Genomic DNA, 17,469 nt, shown 5'->3' on the forward strand with positions numbered 1-17,469 from the left:
GGAGTGCTCTGTCATAGAATTCAGGAGATCCAAGAAGAGGGCTGAAAAATAGAGGGATGGGGAGAGAATAGGAGTCATCGTTGACATCTGACGCCACAGAGGGATGGGAGAGCTGGAAAGCTGTGAAAACACTCCAGGGTCTGGCATCCGGGAGGCCTCTGGTGACTCTGACGAGGGCAATTCCGGTGATAGTGCAGAAGCAGCACATCTCTGATCTCACAGAGCCACAGGGCTGACCCAGAGGTGAAGGAGTGGAGACACCAAGTGGAGACCACTTCATCACAAAGGTAGAAGGCAGAGATTAAGGGAAAGGTGGTCAGAGCAGGAGCTGGAGAAGGAAGGGGATAAAGAGACTTCTAGAGAAGAGACTGAGGATGTGAGGAAGAGGGAGCATGAAAGGCTCAAAGAGGAGGTGTAAGGAGAGAAGATCTGCAGCACAGGCAGATAGATTAACTTCAGGAGGAAGGAGGGGGACCTCATCTTCAGAAGCTGGGAAGGCAGGTAGCAGGAGCTCATACCAGCTGGCATCAATCATTTTGATAATGGTAACAGTCACCATTTACTGAGCTCCCCCCCCTTTCAGGCGCCAAACGCACTGCATACATTATTTCTAACCTTTCAACGTGGTATTGTAATCCTCACTGTACAAGGGAGAGAAGTTAAGTCAATTACCATCACAGAGCTAAAAAGTAGCAGGTTCAGGATCAGAGTCAAGTATGCCTGATCCAGAGCCCACAAGCCTTCCAATGCGCCACATGAAGTGGGAGGAAAGTCACCTGTTCAAGGCGATAGGGTAGGACGACACTGGGCCGTGAGAAATTGGTTAGGGAAGCCTTAACAGGATGAACAGGAAGTTACTTGAGAGCTGAGAGAGCCACGCTGGGAGTGGGCAGCAGGACTCTGGGGTGGACCCAAGAAGCTGCTAAATAATCCCAGCAGGCTTCAGTAAGGGGGGGCACCTAGAGTGACAGGGATGTAAGTATCCAGAAGACTCAGCCCTCAACTGAGTAGATGTACTTTGCATATTGGGGGGTGGGGAGGGGTGGTAATCAATGTTTGCTGAAAGAATCCTTAGAAGCAGGAGAGTCCGGAGAAGGAGATGGTGTGGTGACAGCGAGATGGCATGTTGACTCTGAATGGTGCCATGGGTTATCCAGAGGGAGATGTTCAAGAGGAAGGCAAGTGTATTTCTTGACTCATTTATTGCCTATTTCCCTACACACACACAAGCGCACGCACACACACACACACACACACACACACACTCACTCACACCACACACACTCCACAATGTAATCTTCATGAGGGCAGGATTTTGTCTGTCTTGTTCACGGTTACACCCCCAGTGCCTAACACACTGCCTGGTACATAGTAGGTGCTCAATTGTAAATTGTTGGATAAATGAATATAGGGGTCTGAGAGACCGCAGAAGATGCCTAGGTACCATTAAAGCCCAAGAAAGGATGAGTTCCCCTAGGGAAACATTAGAGAGGAGAAAGAGGAACAGGCTGAAGTCAGAGTCCTACGGAACACACTTACTGAAGAAAGGAAAGGAACAAGAGGAGGCAGCAAAACTGGGGTGGGGAGGGGAGATGGAGCAGTAGGAGAGGAGAGAGTACAGTGGGAGACGGGAGAGAGGAAAGAACTGAGTCACAGAACCAAGACAGGAGAAGGACTTGAGGATACAATGGGGTGGCCGGGGGTTCAAATGCTGCAGGACTGCTCCAACAGAATCACTGGGAAGAGGGCCCAGAAGATTATCTGGTCCAAGAGAGAGACTTGCCAGAGCAGCAAGTTAGGGATGAGGCTGGACCTAAAGCCCTGTGGACCAATTGGAGACATCTCAAATTAGAGTCCTGCATCCTCCAGCACCACCTGACAATTCCTTGAGCTGCATGGAAACACAGAGGAGGAACCCAATAGTTTCCTGAAATCATATGATTATTAAATTGTTCATTTCCTGTTCTTAGAAATGTAGTCTCTTCACAATGCTTTTGAATCAAGTGAAAACATCTTAATTGACTGAGCTGAGCTGCCTTCAAACTCAGAATTCCGGGTCAGGGTGGGCTCTCTTGCATTTCCTGGAAATCCTGCTCCTTTTTTGCATGTCCTTACAAATACACAGTCAGCAACAGTCAACATTAACTAGCAGCTGCTACACGCCAGGCACTTGACCAGTATCTCCTCTTCAAACACCAGTACAAGGGTGGGCTTAATACTCCGCTCACTGGCAGGGAGCACACTGCTTTCCCAGTGGACCACAGCCAGGGAGTATTGGAGCCCAGACTTCTAAGCAGGTATGTCTGATGCTAAAGTCCCTGGCGATGTTTTTCTACTCCATCATGATTTGCCCTCCTCCAAACAACCTGTCAGGTGGTATGATCACATAGAAGTCCTCAAATAAACTCTTGGGCCCCATTTGATGGAAAGATCTCAGTCTGTTGATATGATTTCTCATTTTGAAAGAAATGAGGAAAATCCATCATCAACAAACAGCCAGTGACCTTGAACTCAACCTGGTTGTGATATCCAGCCTGCTTCTCTGCCAACATTTCCCTTTTTCCTCCTAGCAAATCATAAAGAACCCAAGGCTGTGTGGGCTGACAGGCCTGGGGGAAGGAGGCCTGGCCCCAGGTGACTACATCACACTTTGGATAGTTCATGCATGTTCCCATTCACACCCAAAGGGGGATATATGGTGGCTTTGTCTATGAAAAAATCAGTGAAATTGAATGGTGGAAATAGAAAGGAAATCTAAGAGTTATATCAGGGTTCAAATTCTCAGGGATGTGGAGGGAACAAGGTAGAAGGAGGTCAACAGTAGAGGGAAGCTCCAAGCTCTCTACCCCTCCCCACTGACATTGGAATAGTTCCATTTCTACGTATTTTGCATATGGAGATTTCCATTAAGATTTTATTTGGAGAAAACCTTTGGAGGCCAAAAAAAAAAAAAAAAAAAAAAGAATAAACAATACAATAAAAACTGAAGGTAATTTAAAGAGAAGGGGAGGACTAACATAAGCTGAGTGCTTATAAGGCCCGTGCTTGGTATTTAAAGGCCCTAAGTCCCAAGAAGATTATCATGTCTCCAACCCCCATGTGTAATTCAAAATAAAAATCAATATTAAGCTATAAAACATAAAAACGTACATGTTTGTTGCAATAAAAGTGACTTATTTCTCCATTTGTCTAATTTCATAAGTCTAGATATGCTCATCCAAGCTGACTGTTCTCTTTTTACCTGGCCTCTGATTTGCTGGGGTCCTAAGTGTGCTCATTCCATCCAGGGATTGATCCAGGCTGAAATTTTCTCCAGTCTCCACAGTAGTCCTGGGAAAAGAGGCTTTGCCATTCTTTCATATAGTCAAGGAAACTGGGTGCTCAAGGGGGTTCAGTAACTGGCTGAATGTCACATGGCAAATAAGGAATGAGGGAGGCATGAGAACCCAGCTCTGTCTGCCTGACTCTGAATTCCAGGTTTTGTCGAGCACTCCTAGGTTCTTTCTCCACTCCTGGCTTCAACCAAATTAAAGCAATAAGGTCAAGATGAAGGTTTTAAAATCAGAATCCAAAGATATGTGGCCACGCAAATGTGTGTGGCATGCAGCAAGTACTCAGGAAATAGCCCCTTTCCATCTCCTTTCCATGGGTGCCAGGGCATTGGGTCCTAGCTTCAGCTGGTGGAGCCTGGGGCCTGAACCAGGGTGAGGCTGCCATCTGTCTGTGCAGAGGCCTCTCCCGTCTGATCCCCGACTCCACTCTTGCAGGTTGACACATCTCCCTGAGCCAGGCCTTGCCAGGAGCGCTGCATGCAAACTCGGCTGTGGGCTAGGGCACGCTAACTGGAGCTGGCGTCATGGACTTCGTCATGAAGCAGGCCCTTGGAGGTGAGGCCCGAGCCCAGCACCCCTCACTCCCCGACCTGGGTCCCAACCTAGGTGGGAGGGGTCCGCAGAGCGCCACGCCCCTCTATCCCCAGCTCTGTCCCCCTCTTACCCCCTCCTTCTCCCTCCCCAAACCACCCACTGTAGGGGCCACCAAGGATATGGGGAAGATGCTGGGGGGAGAGGAGGAGAAGGACCCAGACGCGCAGAAGAAGGAGGAGGAGCGACAGGAGGCTCTGCGGCAGCAGGAGGAGGAGCGTAAGGCCAAGCATGCGCGCATGGAGGCAGAGCGCGAGAAGGTCCGGCAGCAGATCCGAGATAAGGTCAGCGCCTGAGTCCCTGCTCTCACTTTAGACCTGGCTCTGAGCACCACTCTCCTCATAGGGTAAAATGAGTGTCACAGAACAGCTCCCTCAAAGGAGCGCTATGGGGGTTAAATAAGATAATGCTCATGAGAGGTTTTCCCTAATGTTTGCTGCTATGGCCCACAGTCTTGTACCGAAGACACTGGAGACCAAACGTTTGCAATCCAGAATTTGGGACTTTTAGGAAAGTTCCATAGTGCCCGGAGCACCTGTTACACTTACATGTCACTTTCAATGGGTCTGCAGCTCCCGCCCTCTGCCAAACAATTCAGTACATGTCTAGTCTCACCACTGCCAAAAACCAAGGCTATAAGTAGCCTCCCATTAGCTCAAATCATAGGGGAAGACTTTGAGATGTCAAATCCTGGGGGGTTTCAGAAGAGCAGAGACGTTATTACGGGGAGGTAGTAATTTTAAAGGAAACCCTATGCACAGACTCTTCTGGGGCACCTGTTAAGGACAGGCACAATCCCATAAGGAAGGCATCCTTATCCCTATTTTATAGATGAGAGGGCTGAGGCTTGGGGAGTTTCCATGAGCGGCCCCAGCTGAGCCTGCATGACCTTGAGACCCACCCAGATCTCTCCTTGCCCCATTCATGCTCATGTCTGCCCTCCTCTTCCCCAGTACGGGCTGAAGAAGAAGGAAGAGAAGGAGGCAGAGGAAAAGGCAGCCCTGGAGCAGCCCTGCGAGGGGAGCCTGACCCGGCCCAAGAAGGCTATCCCTGCAGGCTGCGGGGATGAGGAGGAGGAAGAGGAGGAGAGCATCCTGGACACGGTGCTCAAATACCTCCCGGGGCCACTGCAGGACATGTTCAAGAAGTAACCGGCCCTCCTGCCCTGTTCCCACTCCACTTTTTCCTTTTTTTTTTTTTTTTAATTCTTTCTTTTCTTTTTATTCAGTTAAGTCTCAATTCTGAAGGGGAAAACCTCAGTTGACCTCTGCCCCCCTTCCCCGGCCAGGGACTCCTCCCTCTCAGCACTCCCTCACACCCCCTTCATCCCAGGGTATCCAGCCCCCACCTCACTTCCAAGTTGCTTGAAAAAGGGAAGGCAGCTTTCCCCCAGGAGGGGGCATTGAACCCAGTGCCAGAGGCACTGAGGGCCCCCTCCAGAAGCCTAAGGTCTATGCTAGTGTGGTAACCCCCATACATTCCTTCATGCACCCCACTGCCAGGAGGACCATTGTCCCCAGCCAGCCAAAGTAAGACACATTCCAGCCCTGCCCAGCATGCTGACCTTTGGCCTCTGACCCCCAGGGGGCTTCCAGGTCAGGGCAGGGGCGTTGAGTGGCCTGGCTCTGAGGAAGGGAGTCAGGGTAAGCCTGCCCTGTGAGGGCCCACTGAGAGGCCCCGCTGTATTCTGGCCAGGCCTAGGTCTGGGCAGGAGTCTGGGGCTCTCCTTCTTCCCTCCCCGAGATTACACCCAGCCCAGGATCACTCCTCTCCCAACCCCCACCTGAAGAGGTATAGCCCCTGCCAAGCCAGTCCCTCCAAATGGATCCTCTTTGGACTTTAACTCATCTGTGGAGAGTCCCCAGGGTAGAGCAACCCCTTGTTTCCCCTCCTCCACTTGGGTCCTAGGGCCCCACTGCCAGGCTGGGCCCAGTTTGCCCAGCCAAGGGGCTGCCCAGGACCCCCAGAAAATACTTGGAGCCATTGGGCAGCGATGGCCCATGCCATGGGACCCCACCATTGGTACAGCCAAGCTGCCCCATTCTTATCCACCCCACTTCCCCACCCCATCCTGTCCATGTGCTTCCAGGGCCCCATGGTCCCCAGGAGGACCCTTCCTGGCCAAAGCCCCAAGGCTTTGGGGAGAAGCCAGTTTCCACTTGACAGAAGGCATCTGTCCATTCATCTCATTGGCCAAGAACAAACTCTCCTCTGGGATGTGTGAAAATGACATTTCTCCCCCCCCCCACCCCAAACTGTCAAGGCCTCCTGCTCAGTCAGTTGTGTAAGAACTGGGGGGCCATGGAGCAAATGAGAGAGGAAAGTGTGTGTTGCAGAGACTGCACCAGCAATTGTGTGTCCAAAGACTGTACCTGTAGGTGTGTCATTAGAGTGTACATGTCTTGAGATTGCATGTGTAATCACGTCCCCGTGTTAGGTAGAGACCGGGTATGGTAGGTAGCCTTGTGTATGTGTGCTTGTTTGAGGAGGTGTGTATGAATTGAGATTGTGTCGTTTCTGTTTTCTAGCCATCTTGTGGTAGAGTTTGCACATGTCGGCTTGTGTCTGCATGTGTTTTCAAAATGGCATGTGTGTCTGGAGAGAAGGTACGTGTTAGATGTGGAGGAAGTATGTGTTTGAGAGAATGTCAGATGTGCTGAGACTGTTGTGCGCATGTGTGTGGCTCTGAATAGGCAGTTGTGTGCAGAATGTGTGCTTAGGGAAAACGAACATAGGTAAGATGCCCCCTTGTGGCCCCAAAACCATTGGTCATGGGTGGCCACATCCAACAGGAGACCTTGTCCTTGGCCTAGAGTCCTCCCGCCCTTGGGGGGTTCCTGCCTGAGGTCCTCAGAAGCCCACTGGGACTGACCCTGGCAGTGCCCCAAGAAGCCATGCTGGGCCCCCACCAGGGCCTACCCCAAAAGCAGGGCCCAGGGAGGGGGCGACTTGCCTGTCCCTGAAGCTCCTGCCCCACTGACCCCAGTTTGCATTCTGCAGGTTTTCCATTTTAGTGGATTTATGCTTTCAGTTCAGAGAGAGACATGTGTCTTCTCTGTCCGTTTCCAATAGTTAAAGCCATATCAGTTAGACTGCAATACTTTAAAGACGAGACAAAACAATCCATATGTTTAGGGAACCAGAAAAATCCCCTGGTCTGTCCCTTCTCTAGGGAGCAGGGCTTCAGCAGCTCCAGCTCCCTGGATTTGCCCTTCTCCCCCGCCCCCGCCCCCTCCCCTGTGCCTCCGTGTCCTGCCCCCCACCCAGGGGGCCTGTGTCTGTGCCTGTGTCTGTGATGGGGAGCCACCTCGCACCCCTATTGTCTGTTTGTCTGTGTCTCTTTTCCCGGGCAGGATGGTCATTCTCTAGAGCCCTGGGGTCCTGGGATAGAGACAGGCAGGGCCCAGTCCAGGGGCCCCAGGCCTCCCCAAACCGTGTGTGTGAGCCCCACCCAGACACAGATGTGGATCCCAAGCGTTCAAAAAGGTCTCCCCCTTGACAGGGGCCCACAGATCTCAAAGCTAGTGCCAGGGCATAGAGAATGCCAGATGGGCAGTACAGAGTGAGCCTCAGGAAGCTTCAGATGAGCAGGGGAACCCAGCCATGCAAGATATCCCAGGTGGTCGTGAGGGATACCAGACCCTCAGAGGATGTCCCTGGTGGTCTCCACAGCCCCTCTGCACCCCCAGAGTGGGCTCAGGGTTTTCCCCATAGGAGTTACCCTCCCGGCTGGCTGGATTAGTCTGGTGCATGGCCTAGACTCCTCCAGACTCCTCAGGCCTACTCCTGAGAAGCAGGACTAGAAGTCTTCCTGGAGGTGGGAGCAAGGGAGAATTTCAGCATGGGGCATACCTGCCTCCAACCACTGCCAGGTAATCACTGTCAGGTCCGGGGGGACATGATAACTGTCATTCCTGATACAGACCTGACTGTGGAAAGAAGCTAACGTGTGACCCAGTGAAGATGTTGTGTGCAACACACTCATGTGGAGGGAGAGAGGGAACAAAATATGTGTGGGGTATGCTCTAGCAGGGAAAGGATGTTCACACGACGTACCTGGGGTGGGAAGTGTGTGCGGCCCACTGGATGGGAGGGGGATGGGTGTGCCACACATAAATGGGGCAGTGTGCATGTGATATACTTAGGAGGCTGGGATGGGGGGGAGCAGTCCCAGCATTCAGCGCACACTTACAACATATCAGGGAGACACTCTCCAGCCAGGGTAATAAGAAGGAGCAATCATTTGTATATGGTGAAAACAATGAGATGCAAGGGAGTGGGCACCACCTGATGTGGGCATGCGTGGTTGCCAGGGAAGGCCACGGCCAGACTTGCATGCCTGGGAACTCACCAGCAGAGAGGAGGGAGAAGGCTTCTCTGGATCACCCATGCTGGGTGCTGGCCGTGAGCCAGGACCTGCACACAGAGACAGCCTCAGCTCCTGGAAGGTGTCCTTACCTGCAATACTGTGTGGGGTCCCCTCCAAAGGCAAGCAGGAAGTCAAGAGACCCTCTTAAATAGGGGGTGTGTGTGAGAGAGAGACAGAGACAGAGAGGGAAAGAGAGAGGGAGGGAAGTAGCAGGGGAAGAGGGAGAGAGAGAGAACAGAAGTATCTCAGCAGCCCAGGCCCCACTCAGGTGGGACAGCTAGTGGGCGACGAAGCTGCCCTACAGGCTCTGGCTAGAGTAGAATGGGCAGACCCCCAGCCCTGAGAGCCCCACCGCCCGGCTGCTCCGTCCTAGGGTCCTGCACACCCTTGACTGGACAGGCAGCTGGGGATCAGATGGCTCAGGTGAGGTATGTCTCCTGGGCCTGAGAACATGCCTCCTCCCATATGTCCCTACTCCCCTTGCTGCTCCTGCTGCCCTCCTCCTTCACTGGGGAGAGACTGGGAGGTGCTTGTGCTGGCCCTGGGGTGGGGGTCCTAGTGAGACCCAGGTGAGGACGACCATCCTGCTCTCGCGGGGGAACCCCTTTCCCACATCTGTGCTGTGTCCTTGTTGCTCTGCTTTCTTTAAATGTGTCAGTGCCTGGGGGGAGGGGAGGGGCACCCCCTCATGCCCCCTGAACCTGACCAAAAGCCATGGCTGTTGCTCCCCCCTTTGTATGACGCAGATGCTAAGATGTACCAAATCAACCATGACAACAAAGAAAAGACCTTGTACAGCAACTCTTGGTCTGTCTGTCCTCTTCTGTCTGTTGGCATCGCCAGGGCGACATGGGGCATCAGCTGAGGTGAGAGGGAGCTGAGCTGCAGTGCTCAAGAGGCCCCAGAAAACCTTCCACTTTACCCTCACTGCTGGCCGGGACCCTGGAAATGACTCCAGAAATCAACTGAGGCCAGAGTCAGGGCTGGCCCCAGAGATTCAGGGCCACTCACCTCCTGCCCTTCAAAGTCAACTGTGCAATGAACCCGTGGAGCTGGTGTCCCAGCCTGGTCGCAGTACCCACACCCCATCCCTGGCCATCCTTCTCTGAAAGCTCCTCGGGATGTGGCAGAGCAACACGAAGCCAGGTCCCACGGGTGGGCAGAGGTCTGTCACTGGTCATCCCACCAACCCTGAGGGAGTTCCTAATGTCTGCCAGCCCATGTGTGGGAGCTGGGGACACACCGACAGGATACCACTCAGCATTGCTGCTGGACACAGACACTTCCCAGACCTTGAGTCAGGACAAAACCAGAGCCCCTTTCACCCTTGGCTGCCCCCACCGTTGCTCTGTCTTAAACTGGGCCTCATTTTTTTCTCTACTCGGCTAGGTACCTCCCATTCCTCACACACTGGTCTCCCAGCTTCTACATTTTCCCTTTGTGCATCCTCTCCCCACCACCCCACCCCACCTAGAAGAGACTCATCAAAACACAAACTTAACCATGTCATTCCCTTGCCCAACACCATTCAATGGTCCATAGGAAAGCACCTGCCTATAGGATAACATCGAAATCGTCAAAATGGCCCTCTGTGATTTGACCCCAACCTGCCAGGTCAGACTCACACCCAACTCTGAGCCAAGCCTCCCCCCCCCCCACACACACACACATACCATGCTGTTTTGTGTTTACAGACTCTGTCCCCTCTGCCTGAAATGAATGGTACCCTCCCCCTCTCTGGTATACGTCTTCAACTTCTCAAGATGTAGCTAAGACGTCATCTCCTGTGTGAAGCCCACCCTGACACAAGCCCCTTCCCCACACCCACAGCAGACTCTGTTGCTGTGCTCACAACACAGAGCCTCACAGCTGCGTGCTCAGACAGCACTGGGATGGCTGGTGGGTTCCGTCACCCAGCAGAGTGATCTTGAACAAGCCACTTAACCCCTCTGAGTGTTTGCTCGCAAGTAGAATGGGATAATAATTGTTCTGACCTTCACAGTTGTGAGGAGTAAATGAGGTCGAGCACTCACACTCTTAGTGCTGCATGCCAAGCATTCAATGAATGGCACCTTGCAAATTCTATGGTAATTTATGTTGCTGCAATGTCTCCCTCTAACTTGGGAGTCTCTATAGGTGCCATGCTGGCTGGTGCCCCAATGCCTCCCAGCCCCCACTGCAGAGTCTAGCCAGCAGTGGGTCCTCAGGAATCCCAATGCTGACTCAGGGTCCAAGTGGTCAATGTCCGTCCCTTTTACTTGGTGGCCACAGTCACTTTTCCTTTAGCTTTCTGCACCTACTGGGTAGTAGAGGGAGGGGAGGCAGAACCTGACCCCTCTCTGTCCTATGCCCTAACATCACCCATCCTGCCTTTCTCCCAGATCTGCCCATCATTCTGGACTAGCGCACTAAAGGTAGTCTCCTAGACTCTTGGAGTCGGGAGCCCAGTGTGCGATGGGAGGCTGCATTAGTTATCCACTGCTACATAACAAGCCACCACAAACTTGGGGGCTTAAAGCAACACATGTTGATCATCTCACAATTTCTCCTGGGAGGCCAGGCACAACTGAGCTGGCCCCTCTGCTTCAGTGTCTCTTGCCAAGCTGCAGTCAAGGTGCAGGCCAGGGCTGGTGTCTCAACTGACAGTAAGGACATCTTCCAAGGTCATGTGACTGCTGCCAAGATTTAGTTCCTGTTGAAGGGCCTCAATCCCTGGCTGACTATTGGCCAGTGGCTGTCTTTTGTATCTCACTATGTAGGACCCTCCATTAGGGCAGCACACAACATGGGAACTTTCTTCATCAAAGTACACAAGCCAAGAAGGCAACAGAGAGCATCGGCTGGTAAGATGGAAGGCTCAATGTTATGTAAACTGATTGGGGAAGTGACATCCCATCACTTTTGCCATATTCTATTGGTTAGAAGTCATAGGCCCTGCCCATGCCTACACAAGGAGAGGGTTACACAAGGATGTGACTAGCAGGGCAGGGATCACTGGGGGACATCTTAGGGTCTGCCCCAACAGAGGCTGAGGCAACTTCTCCCTTCCCTACAAAGAAGCAAGAGTTGAGCAGGGCCTCAGAGGAGCCAGAACCAAACCTCATCTACCACAGGGTCCCAAGTAGTGGAGGAAGTGTGTCAGAGCAGAATAAGGGCCAACAGTGGGCTCCCCCTGGGCTTCTGCAAGACCGAAGCCATTCCCAGAGCCAGGGGCTGGGCTCTGAGGGCCTTCCAAGGCTGGAGATTGGAGAGCAATGGAACATGAGGGATTTGGGCTTCCCTGAAAGTCCATGTGTGTTCTTTCAGTAGGCCAGACACTGTCTTCCCAAGACCCAGGTCCCTCAGTAAATAATCCAGACCCAGACACTCAGATGCTTTTCCTCTGCCTGCCTTGCCGCTCCTTTCCACTCAGTGGCACCCCACAGTGCCCTGTGCCCTGGTCGGGAAATGACAGCATCTTCTTACTTTCAGTCCTGAAGGTCTTCTCCTTAGAGTCCTAACCGTCTCTTAAACAGTACTTACTGAGCTCCCACCACTTGCTAGGCACTGTACTAAGTACCAAAAACACCAATCACACGGCCCCTTCCACCAAGAATCTACCTGCTAATGGAAGAAACGGGCAGATAAACAGTCCAATTAGCCACCATAACATGTGCGGTGATACAGGCAAATCAGGGTGCTTGGGGAAGGCTCCCTGGAGGAGGCAAGATCTGAAATGGGTCTTTTTTTTATATATAGATTTTATTTATTTGACAGAGAGAGACACAGGGAGAGAGGGAACACAAGCAGGGGGAGTGGGAGAGGGAGAAGCAGGGTCCCCACTGAGCAGAGAGCCCAATGTGGGGCTCGATCCCAGGACCCTGGGATCATGACCTGAGCCGAAGGCAGAGGCTTAACGACTGAGTCACCCAGGCGCCCCTGAAATGCGTCTTAAATGAGAAGTCAACCTGGTGGGAGAGGAGGGCACTCTAGGCAGAGGGGCTGGCACAAGCAAAGGCAGGGAGGAGACAAAAGTAGTCCAACACGGGTGGTGGGTGTCAGGGAGGGAGAAGCAGGGGACGTCTGCAGGATCTTATTACATTCTTGGTGAAAAGTTGAAAGCCTGAGAACATCAACAGGGTGCCAGGAGGTGGAGCTTGGGCTCTCCCTGCAGGCCATGGGGAGCCACTGAAGGGTCTTGTGACATGATCAGATGTGCAGATTGAGGAAGATCATTAGGGCTGTGAGGAGGAGGAACTGGGTTCCAGGAAGGAGCTGGTACAGTGTCAAGGTTGGAGATGGTGAGGTCTGGCCTTAGGCAATGGCAAAGGGTGGGAGAAGCGGACAAACTGGGGGGCTACCCAAGAGGGCAAATTGGCAGGACTTGAGGATTGGATGTGTGAGGCATGGAGGAGGAAGAGGTCGAGGCAAAAGCCTGTGTCTCCATCTTGGGTGGCTCTATTCTCCAAGATCTAGAAGGCTAGTGGAGACCAGTTTGGGGGATGATAATGAGTTTGCTTTGGGGCTTCTGGATTTGAGGCACCTGGGGACAGTCTAGTGGCCAGTCTGCTGTCCACGCCATAAAAAGACAGGAAAAGCACTAAGTGTACTTTGCATGGGCTGGCCCCCAAATGGAGCAATGTCTTGACCATTTACTTTCTTTACCACAAGGATCAAAGCAGAGGAAGTCAAGAATCTATCCTCTTATGCAACCCAGGAGTCCGCCTTGCGCCATCTTTGGTAGAGGGTACTCTCTGCTTGCATTCCCCACAGTGTGGGAGAGCTCATTACAGTCGGACAAGGGCCTTCTTTCTCCTAAACCAAAAGTTGCCAGGAGGCAGGGGTTAATGAAGCTTCCTCCAGCATTCCTTTAATTGACTGCAAAACTCTGCTTCCAGACCACTCACTTAGCACTTGTAATTAACTGGGGCTTCTTGCCTGATCTAAGAGAAGTTTCGATACCCCTCAGACAATGTTTTCTCAGCTGGGATTCTCCAGCTGGAGCCATCTCTAAACAACAGCCTCTTCTCAGGCACTGACCTGGGTTTGAATGCAGGTTCCAGCCCTTCCTTCATCTCTGTGTGAGCTGGGGTAAGCTCTTCTCTGCCCCAGGCACAGGGCTAGCACGAGGTGAGGCTCAGTGGGTAGACCCACAGCTGCTGGTATTACCATCTCCTTGGACTCCAAGTTCTGATATCCACCCCATCCTGGGGCAGGCCCACTGGTCTCACCAACTCCCTGCTCCTCTTACAGTGACAGACAATGACCATGACCCTGTCTACAAGAGGGTTAAGGTAGCCCATCTTACAATACATAAGGGGGGAGGAAGAAAAGGGAAGAAGAACAAGGAAGCCTCCACTTACTAAGCCCCCACGCCACACCATAACAGGGTTGTTGCCCGAAAGGAACCATCTCTGCTCATCCTACAGGAATCTGTGAGGTCAGGATTATGCCCACTTTACATAAGACAACACTGGGGCTCAGAAGTAGAGGCATATAATAGGCATGAGTATAGGCTTTGGTTTTCAGACAAACCTGGCTGGGAATCTTGATTCCTTCTGTCTGGTCTTGGGCATATGACTCTCTTGGTTTCCTTATCTATTTAAAACAAATGAGTATATACTATATGTTATCTATACTGGAATAAAAATAAAAATAAAAGACTATAATAATACCTAACTGCCCCCCACCATCACCACCAGGAGCATTAAGGGAACTAAATAAAATAATGTCTGTAGATCTCCTAGCACAGTGCCTGGCTCATAACAGGCACTTAAACAATGACAGCCATTGTTACAAAATGCTACTATCACTATGTCAAGAGTGATGAAGACAAATAAGAAGAGGAGAATAGGAAAGGAGAGAGAAGGACAGAAAAGGATAAGGAGATGAATTAATTTCAATAAAAATCCTCAAGTCCTCCAGGGGCACCTGGGTGGCTCAGTCGGTTGAGCGTCCAACTCTTGATTTTAGCTCAAGTCATGATCTCAGGGTCATGAGATCAAGCCCCAAGTCAGGCTCCACGCTCAGCAAGGAGTCCGCTTGAGATTCTCTCTATCCCTCTCCCTCTGCCCCACTCCTGCTCTCTCTCTCTCTCTAAAATATATCTTTTTTAAAAATCCTCAAGTCATCCAAATAGTAAACTGGTAATGTAGATTTAAAACCAACTCTCATGTCTTTACACATATTACATACAAAACAAGCTGAGAGGCAGGGGTCGCAAGTGAGAAGGGAGACAGGAGGGAACAACTGCCTCTTCTAGGAAGCTCTCATCAGCTCAAAAGAGACTTAGCAATGTGTATTAGTTACCTGTTGCTGTATAACAAATTATCCCAAAACTTAGTGGCTCAGAAAAATATACATTTATTTTTCTCTCACAGTTTCTGAGAGTCAAAAATTCTGGAGTGGCTTCACTGGGTGGTTCTGGATTGGGGTCTCTCATGAAGTTGCAATTAAGATGTCAGCTGGGGCTGCAGTCTCATCTGAAGACTGGGGCTGCAAGGCCCACCTCCAAGATGGCTCAGTCACATTGGCAGGAGGCTCCCTCTCCAAAGGGCTTTTTAAGTGTCCTCACAATACGGCAGCTAATCTTCTCCCAGAGTGACTAATCCAAGACAGCAAAGTGGAAGATGCAATGTCTTCTATGACCTAGCCTCAAAAGCCACACCGTCACTTTTGCAGTATTCTGTTGGTCACACAGACCAGCTCTGATTCAATGTGGGAGGATACTACACAGGGCACGAACAGCAGGAGGGAAGATCACTGGGGGCTGGGGGCCATCTTGGAGGCTGCCTGACTCACAATGCATACCTCAGCCCGCCTTCAGCCCCTCCCTAGCCAGCAAATACTCCTTCATTCATCCATCCACTCAACAAACACGTCCTCATTCTTTTCTTCAGCAAACTCTTCCCAGGGGACCTCTCCATGGCCAAACACCAGCCTGGGGGCTGCCTTGTAAACCTGAATCTGATATGGTCATGGAAGCTCAAAGTCCAGGCACGTACACCAACATACAACAGAGCATCATGAGAAAACACTGGGATTTCCCCCAAACAGACCTGGCTACAAGCCTGACTTGTTATGTTGAAGCCATTTGATCTTGAGCACATTATTTTACCCCTCAGGGCCTCCATACAAAGGGATAATAGTACTTGCACTGCCCAGCTTTGCGACAAATGTACTGAAGCACCCAGCACATAGCAAATTCTCAGTAAATGCTGACTAATACTATTACATTAATACTGCTGCCCTAATAAATGGAGATTGCACTTCCAAACTGGACAGCAGCCCCATCTTGGTTTCCCGTGCCCCCCAAGAGAAAGCTAGGCTCTTGGGCCCCAAGACTGGCCCCCAGCTCCTGCCTGCCACGTCCTCTCAAAGCCCTGACTGAGTCCTGCTGTGGCTCTGACAGCCAGAGGGCTCCCTGGCTGCCAGCCCTAATCAGCAGCTCCAGCCGAGACCTCAAACTGATTTGCCATCGTTTAGCTGGGAAGCGAGAGCTCTTCTTGACTCGCGGCCAAAATCCATTTTGAGAGCAAAGTAATCACCTCCGTGGCGGGTGTCCGGAGAATGTGATAGAGATCTAGGACAAAAAGTCTCCATCCTACCACCCAGAACCGCTGTGTGTGTCCTCACGAGGCAGCGTGCCCCCCACACCCCACACTTCACGCAGTCTAATACAGTGAATGCCTCTCAAACTTTGCAGCAAGTGGGGATTTTTTAGGAATACTGGTGCCTGGCTTGGGCCCCCAGACTTTCTGACTCAACTGGTAAGGGCTGTATCCTGGGGATCGGAGTTCTTTCAAGCTCTCCAGGTGGTTTGAATGGGCAGCAAGGTTGGCGAACTGGTAATCCAATGCACACAGCATCAGCCTCACCTGCACGCACATATCTCTGCATCCATCAGACAATTGTTTATTGAGCACCTACAATGTGCCAGGCACTGTTCTAGGAACTAGAGATAACACAGAGAACAAAGTGCTTGTCCTCATGGAATTGACATTCTAGTCAGAGGAAGTAGACAAGAAACAAAAGAATACGTGAAATATATCATATGTTAGACAAGAATAACTGAGAAGTCACACGTGTGGCCAGTCCCCCATACACTAGCTGATAGCATCTGCCCTGTTTACTGCTTACCAGCTTCTGATCCCCAGCCTGGACCCAGACCGAGTCTTCATTACAACCACACAGTGATGCCAACTCACACAATAACCCCAACTGTGGCCACACGCTAAGCCCGACACAAGCAGAGTGAGGTTTGACCCCGGTCAGAGACAAGCCCTAAATCTCGATAGCCCTGCCATTTGCTCAGGCCCCCAATTCTCCCAAGAAGCCAGCACTTCATGTGCTCTCGCCCACCTCCCTGGCCCTGCCTCAGATCCCAAACTTGGCTTTACTATGCGCAACTTCCCCTACAGAAAAACCACCGGGTTTTCTAAGGATCTTTACTACTAGTGTCGAGACGCACAAGAAAACAGATGGGCTAAACAGATGGGAAAGGCCTCCGAGTGGTAAGGACCCTTGGAGGGAATCCCACCTCACCCCTTCATTTTACAGCCAGGCCCAGAGAGGTTAATATGTAACTTGCCTCAAAGTCACACAGCAGCAAGTTAGCAGTGGAACCAAAATCAGGACCCAGGTCTCTTCTTAATCCAGCGCTCTCCCTGCTACCCCATCCCGCCTCCCTCAGAGAACACAGGGAGCATTACCCATCTGGGAAAACAGCCCCTAGAATTTCCTCTAGGAACCCACTCTTCCTCTGTTCTCTATCCATGATTTGGGTGAAATCTGATCCCCGGGCCCCATGATTGGTTGGAGGGTAGACACAAGACCTAGGCAAGGCAAGGCGGGGCAGGGAGGCCTGCTGAGATGTGCCAGGTGCTCTGGTTCACCTAAACCTGGGGACCAGGGCTGGCCGTGGCTGCTGCCATGTTGCCATCTCGTGTGGGCAGAGGATGAAGCCAAGCCAGGATGGAGGCGAGATTTGAGAGGTGGAGGGAAATGGGGCTGTGGGACATCTTTGACCCTCAACCCAGCCGTACCTGGAGGAATTCTCACCTGTGGCACTTTAGTCTCATGGGTCAGTAAATCACCTGGCGCTCACAGCCAGTTTTGTTGGGCTTCTGTCACTTGCAGGTCTAACCGTTACAGATAGGAATCCCTTTCTGGCTCTCCCCGAAACTCTCTTACCTGCAT

General features: G+C 51.7%; 2 protein-coding genes across 4 annotated transcripts in view; one reads left to right on the forward strand and one right to left on the reverse strand.

Annotated features, from left to right (window-relative positions):
- Positions 1-17,469, reverse strand: part of THOC3 (THO complex subunit 3) — a 198,702-nt gene that overhangs the window by 118,359 nt on the left and 62,874 nt on the right. The window lies entirely within an intron of this gene.
- CPLX2 (complexin 2) lies at positions 4,036-5,092 on the forward strand. The gene is made up of 2 exons (XM_026511008.4): positions 4,036-4,207; positions 4,877-5,092. The coding sequence occupies exons 1-2, from the start codon at positions 4,046-4,048 to the stop codon at positions 5,072-5,074; spliced, it is 360 nt and encodes a 119-aa protein (XP_026366793.2). The 5' UTR covers positions 4,036-4,045; the 3' UTR covers positions 5,075-5,092.

This window comes from Ursus arctos, unplaced genomic scaffold (assembly GCF_023065955.2).
Source record: "Ursus arctos isolate Adak ecotype North America unplaced genomic scaffold, UrsArc2.0 scaffold_15, whole genome shotgun sequence".
Taxonomy (NCBI): Eukaryota; Metazoa; Chordata; class Mammalia; order Carnivora; family Ursidae; genus Ursus; species Ursus arctos.

Bases quoted from the DNA above. Each gene is read 5' to 3' on its own strand.
- CPLX2 (XM_026511008.4), top strand. From the start codon at position 4,046: ATGGGGAAGATGCTGGGGGGAGAGGAGGAGAAGGACCCAGACGCGCAG. The intron at 4,208-4,876 runs GTCAGCGCCTGA...CCTCTTCCCCAG, and splicing joins GGCAGCAGATCCGAGATAAG to TACGGGCTGAAGAAGAAGGA.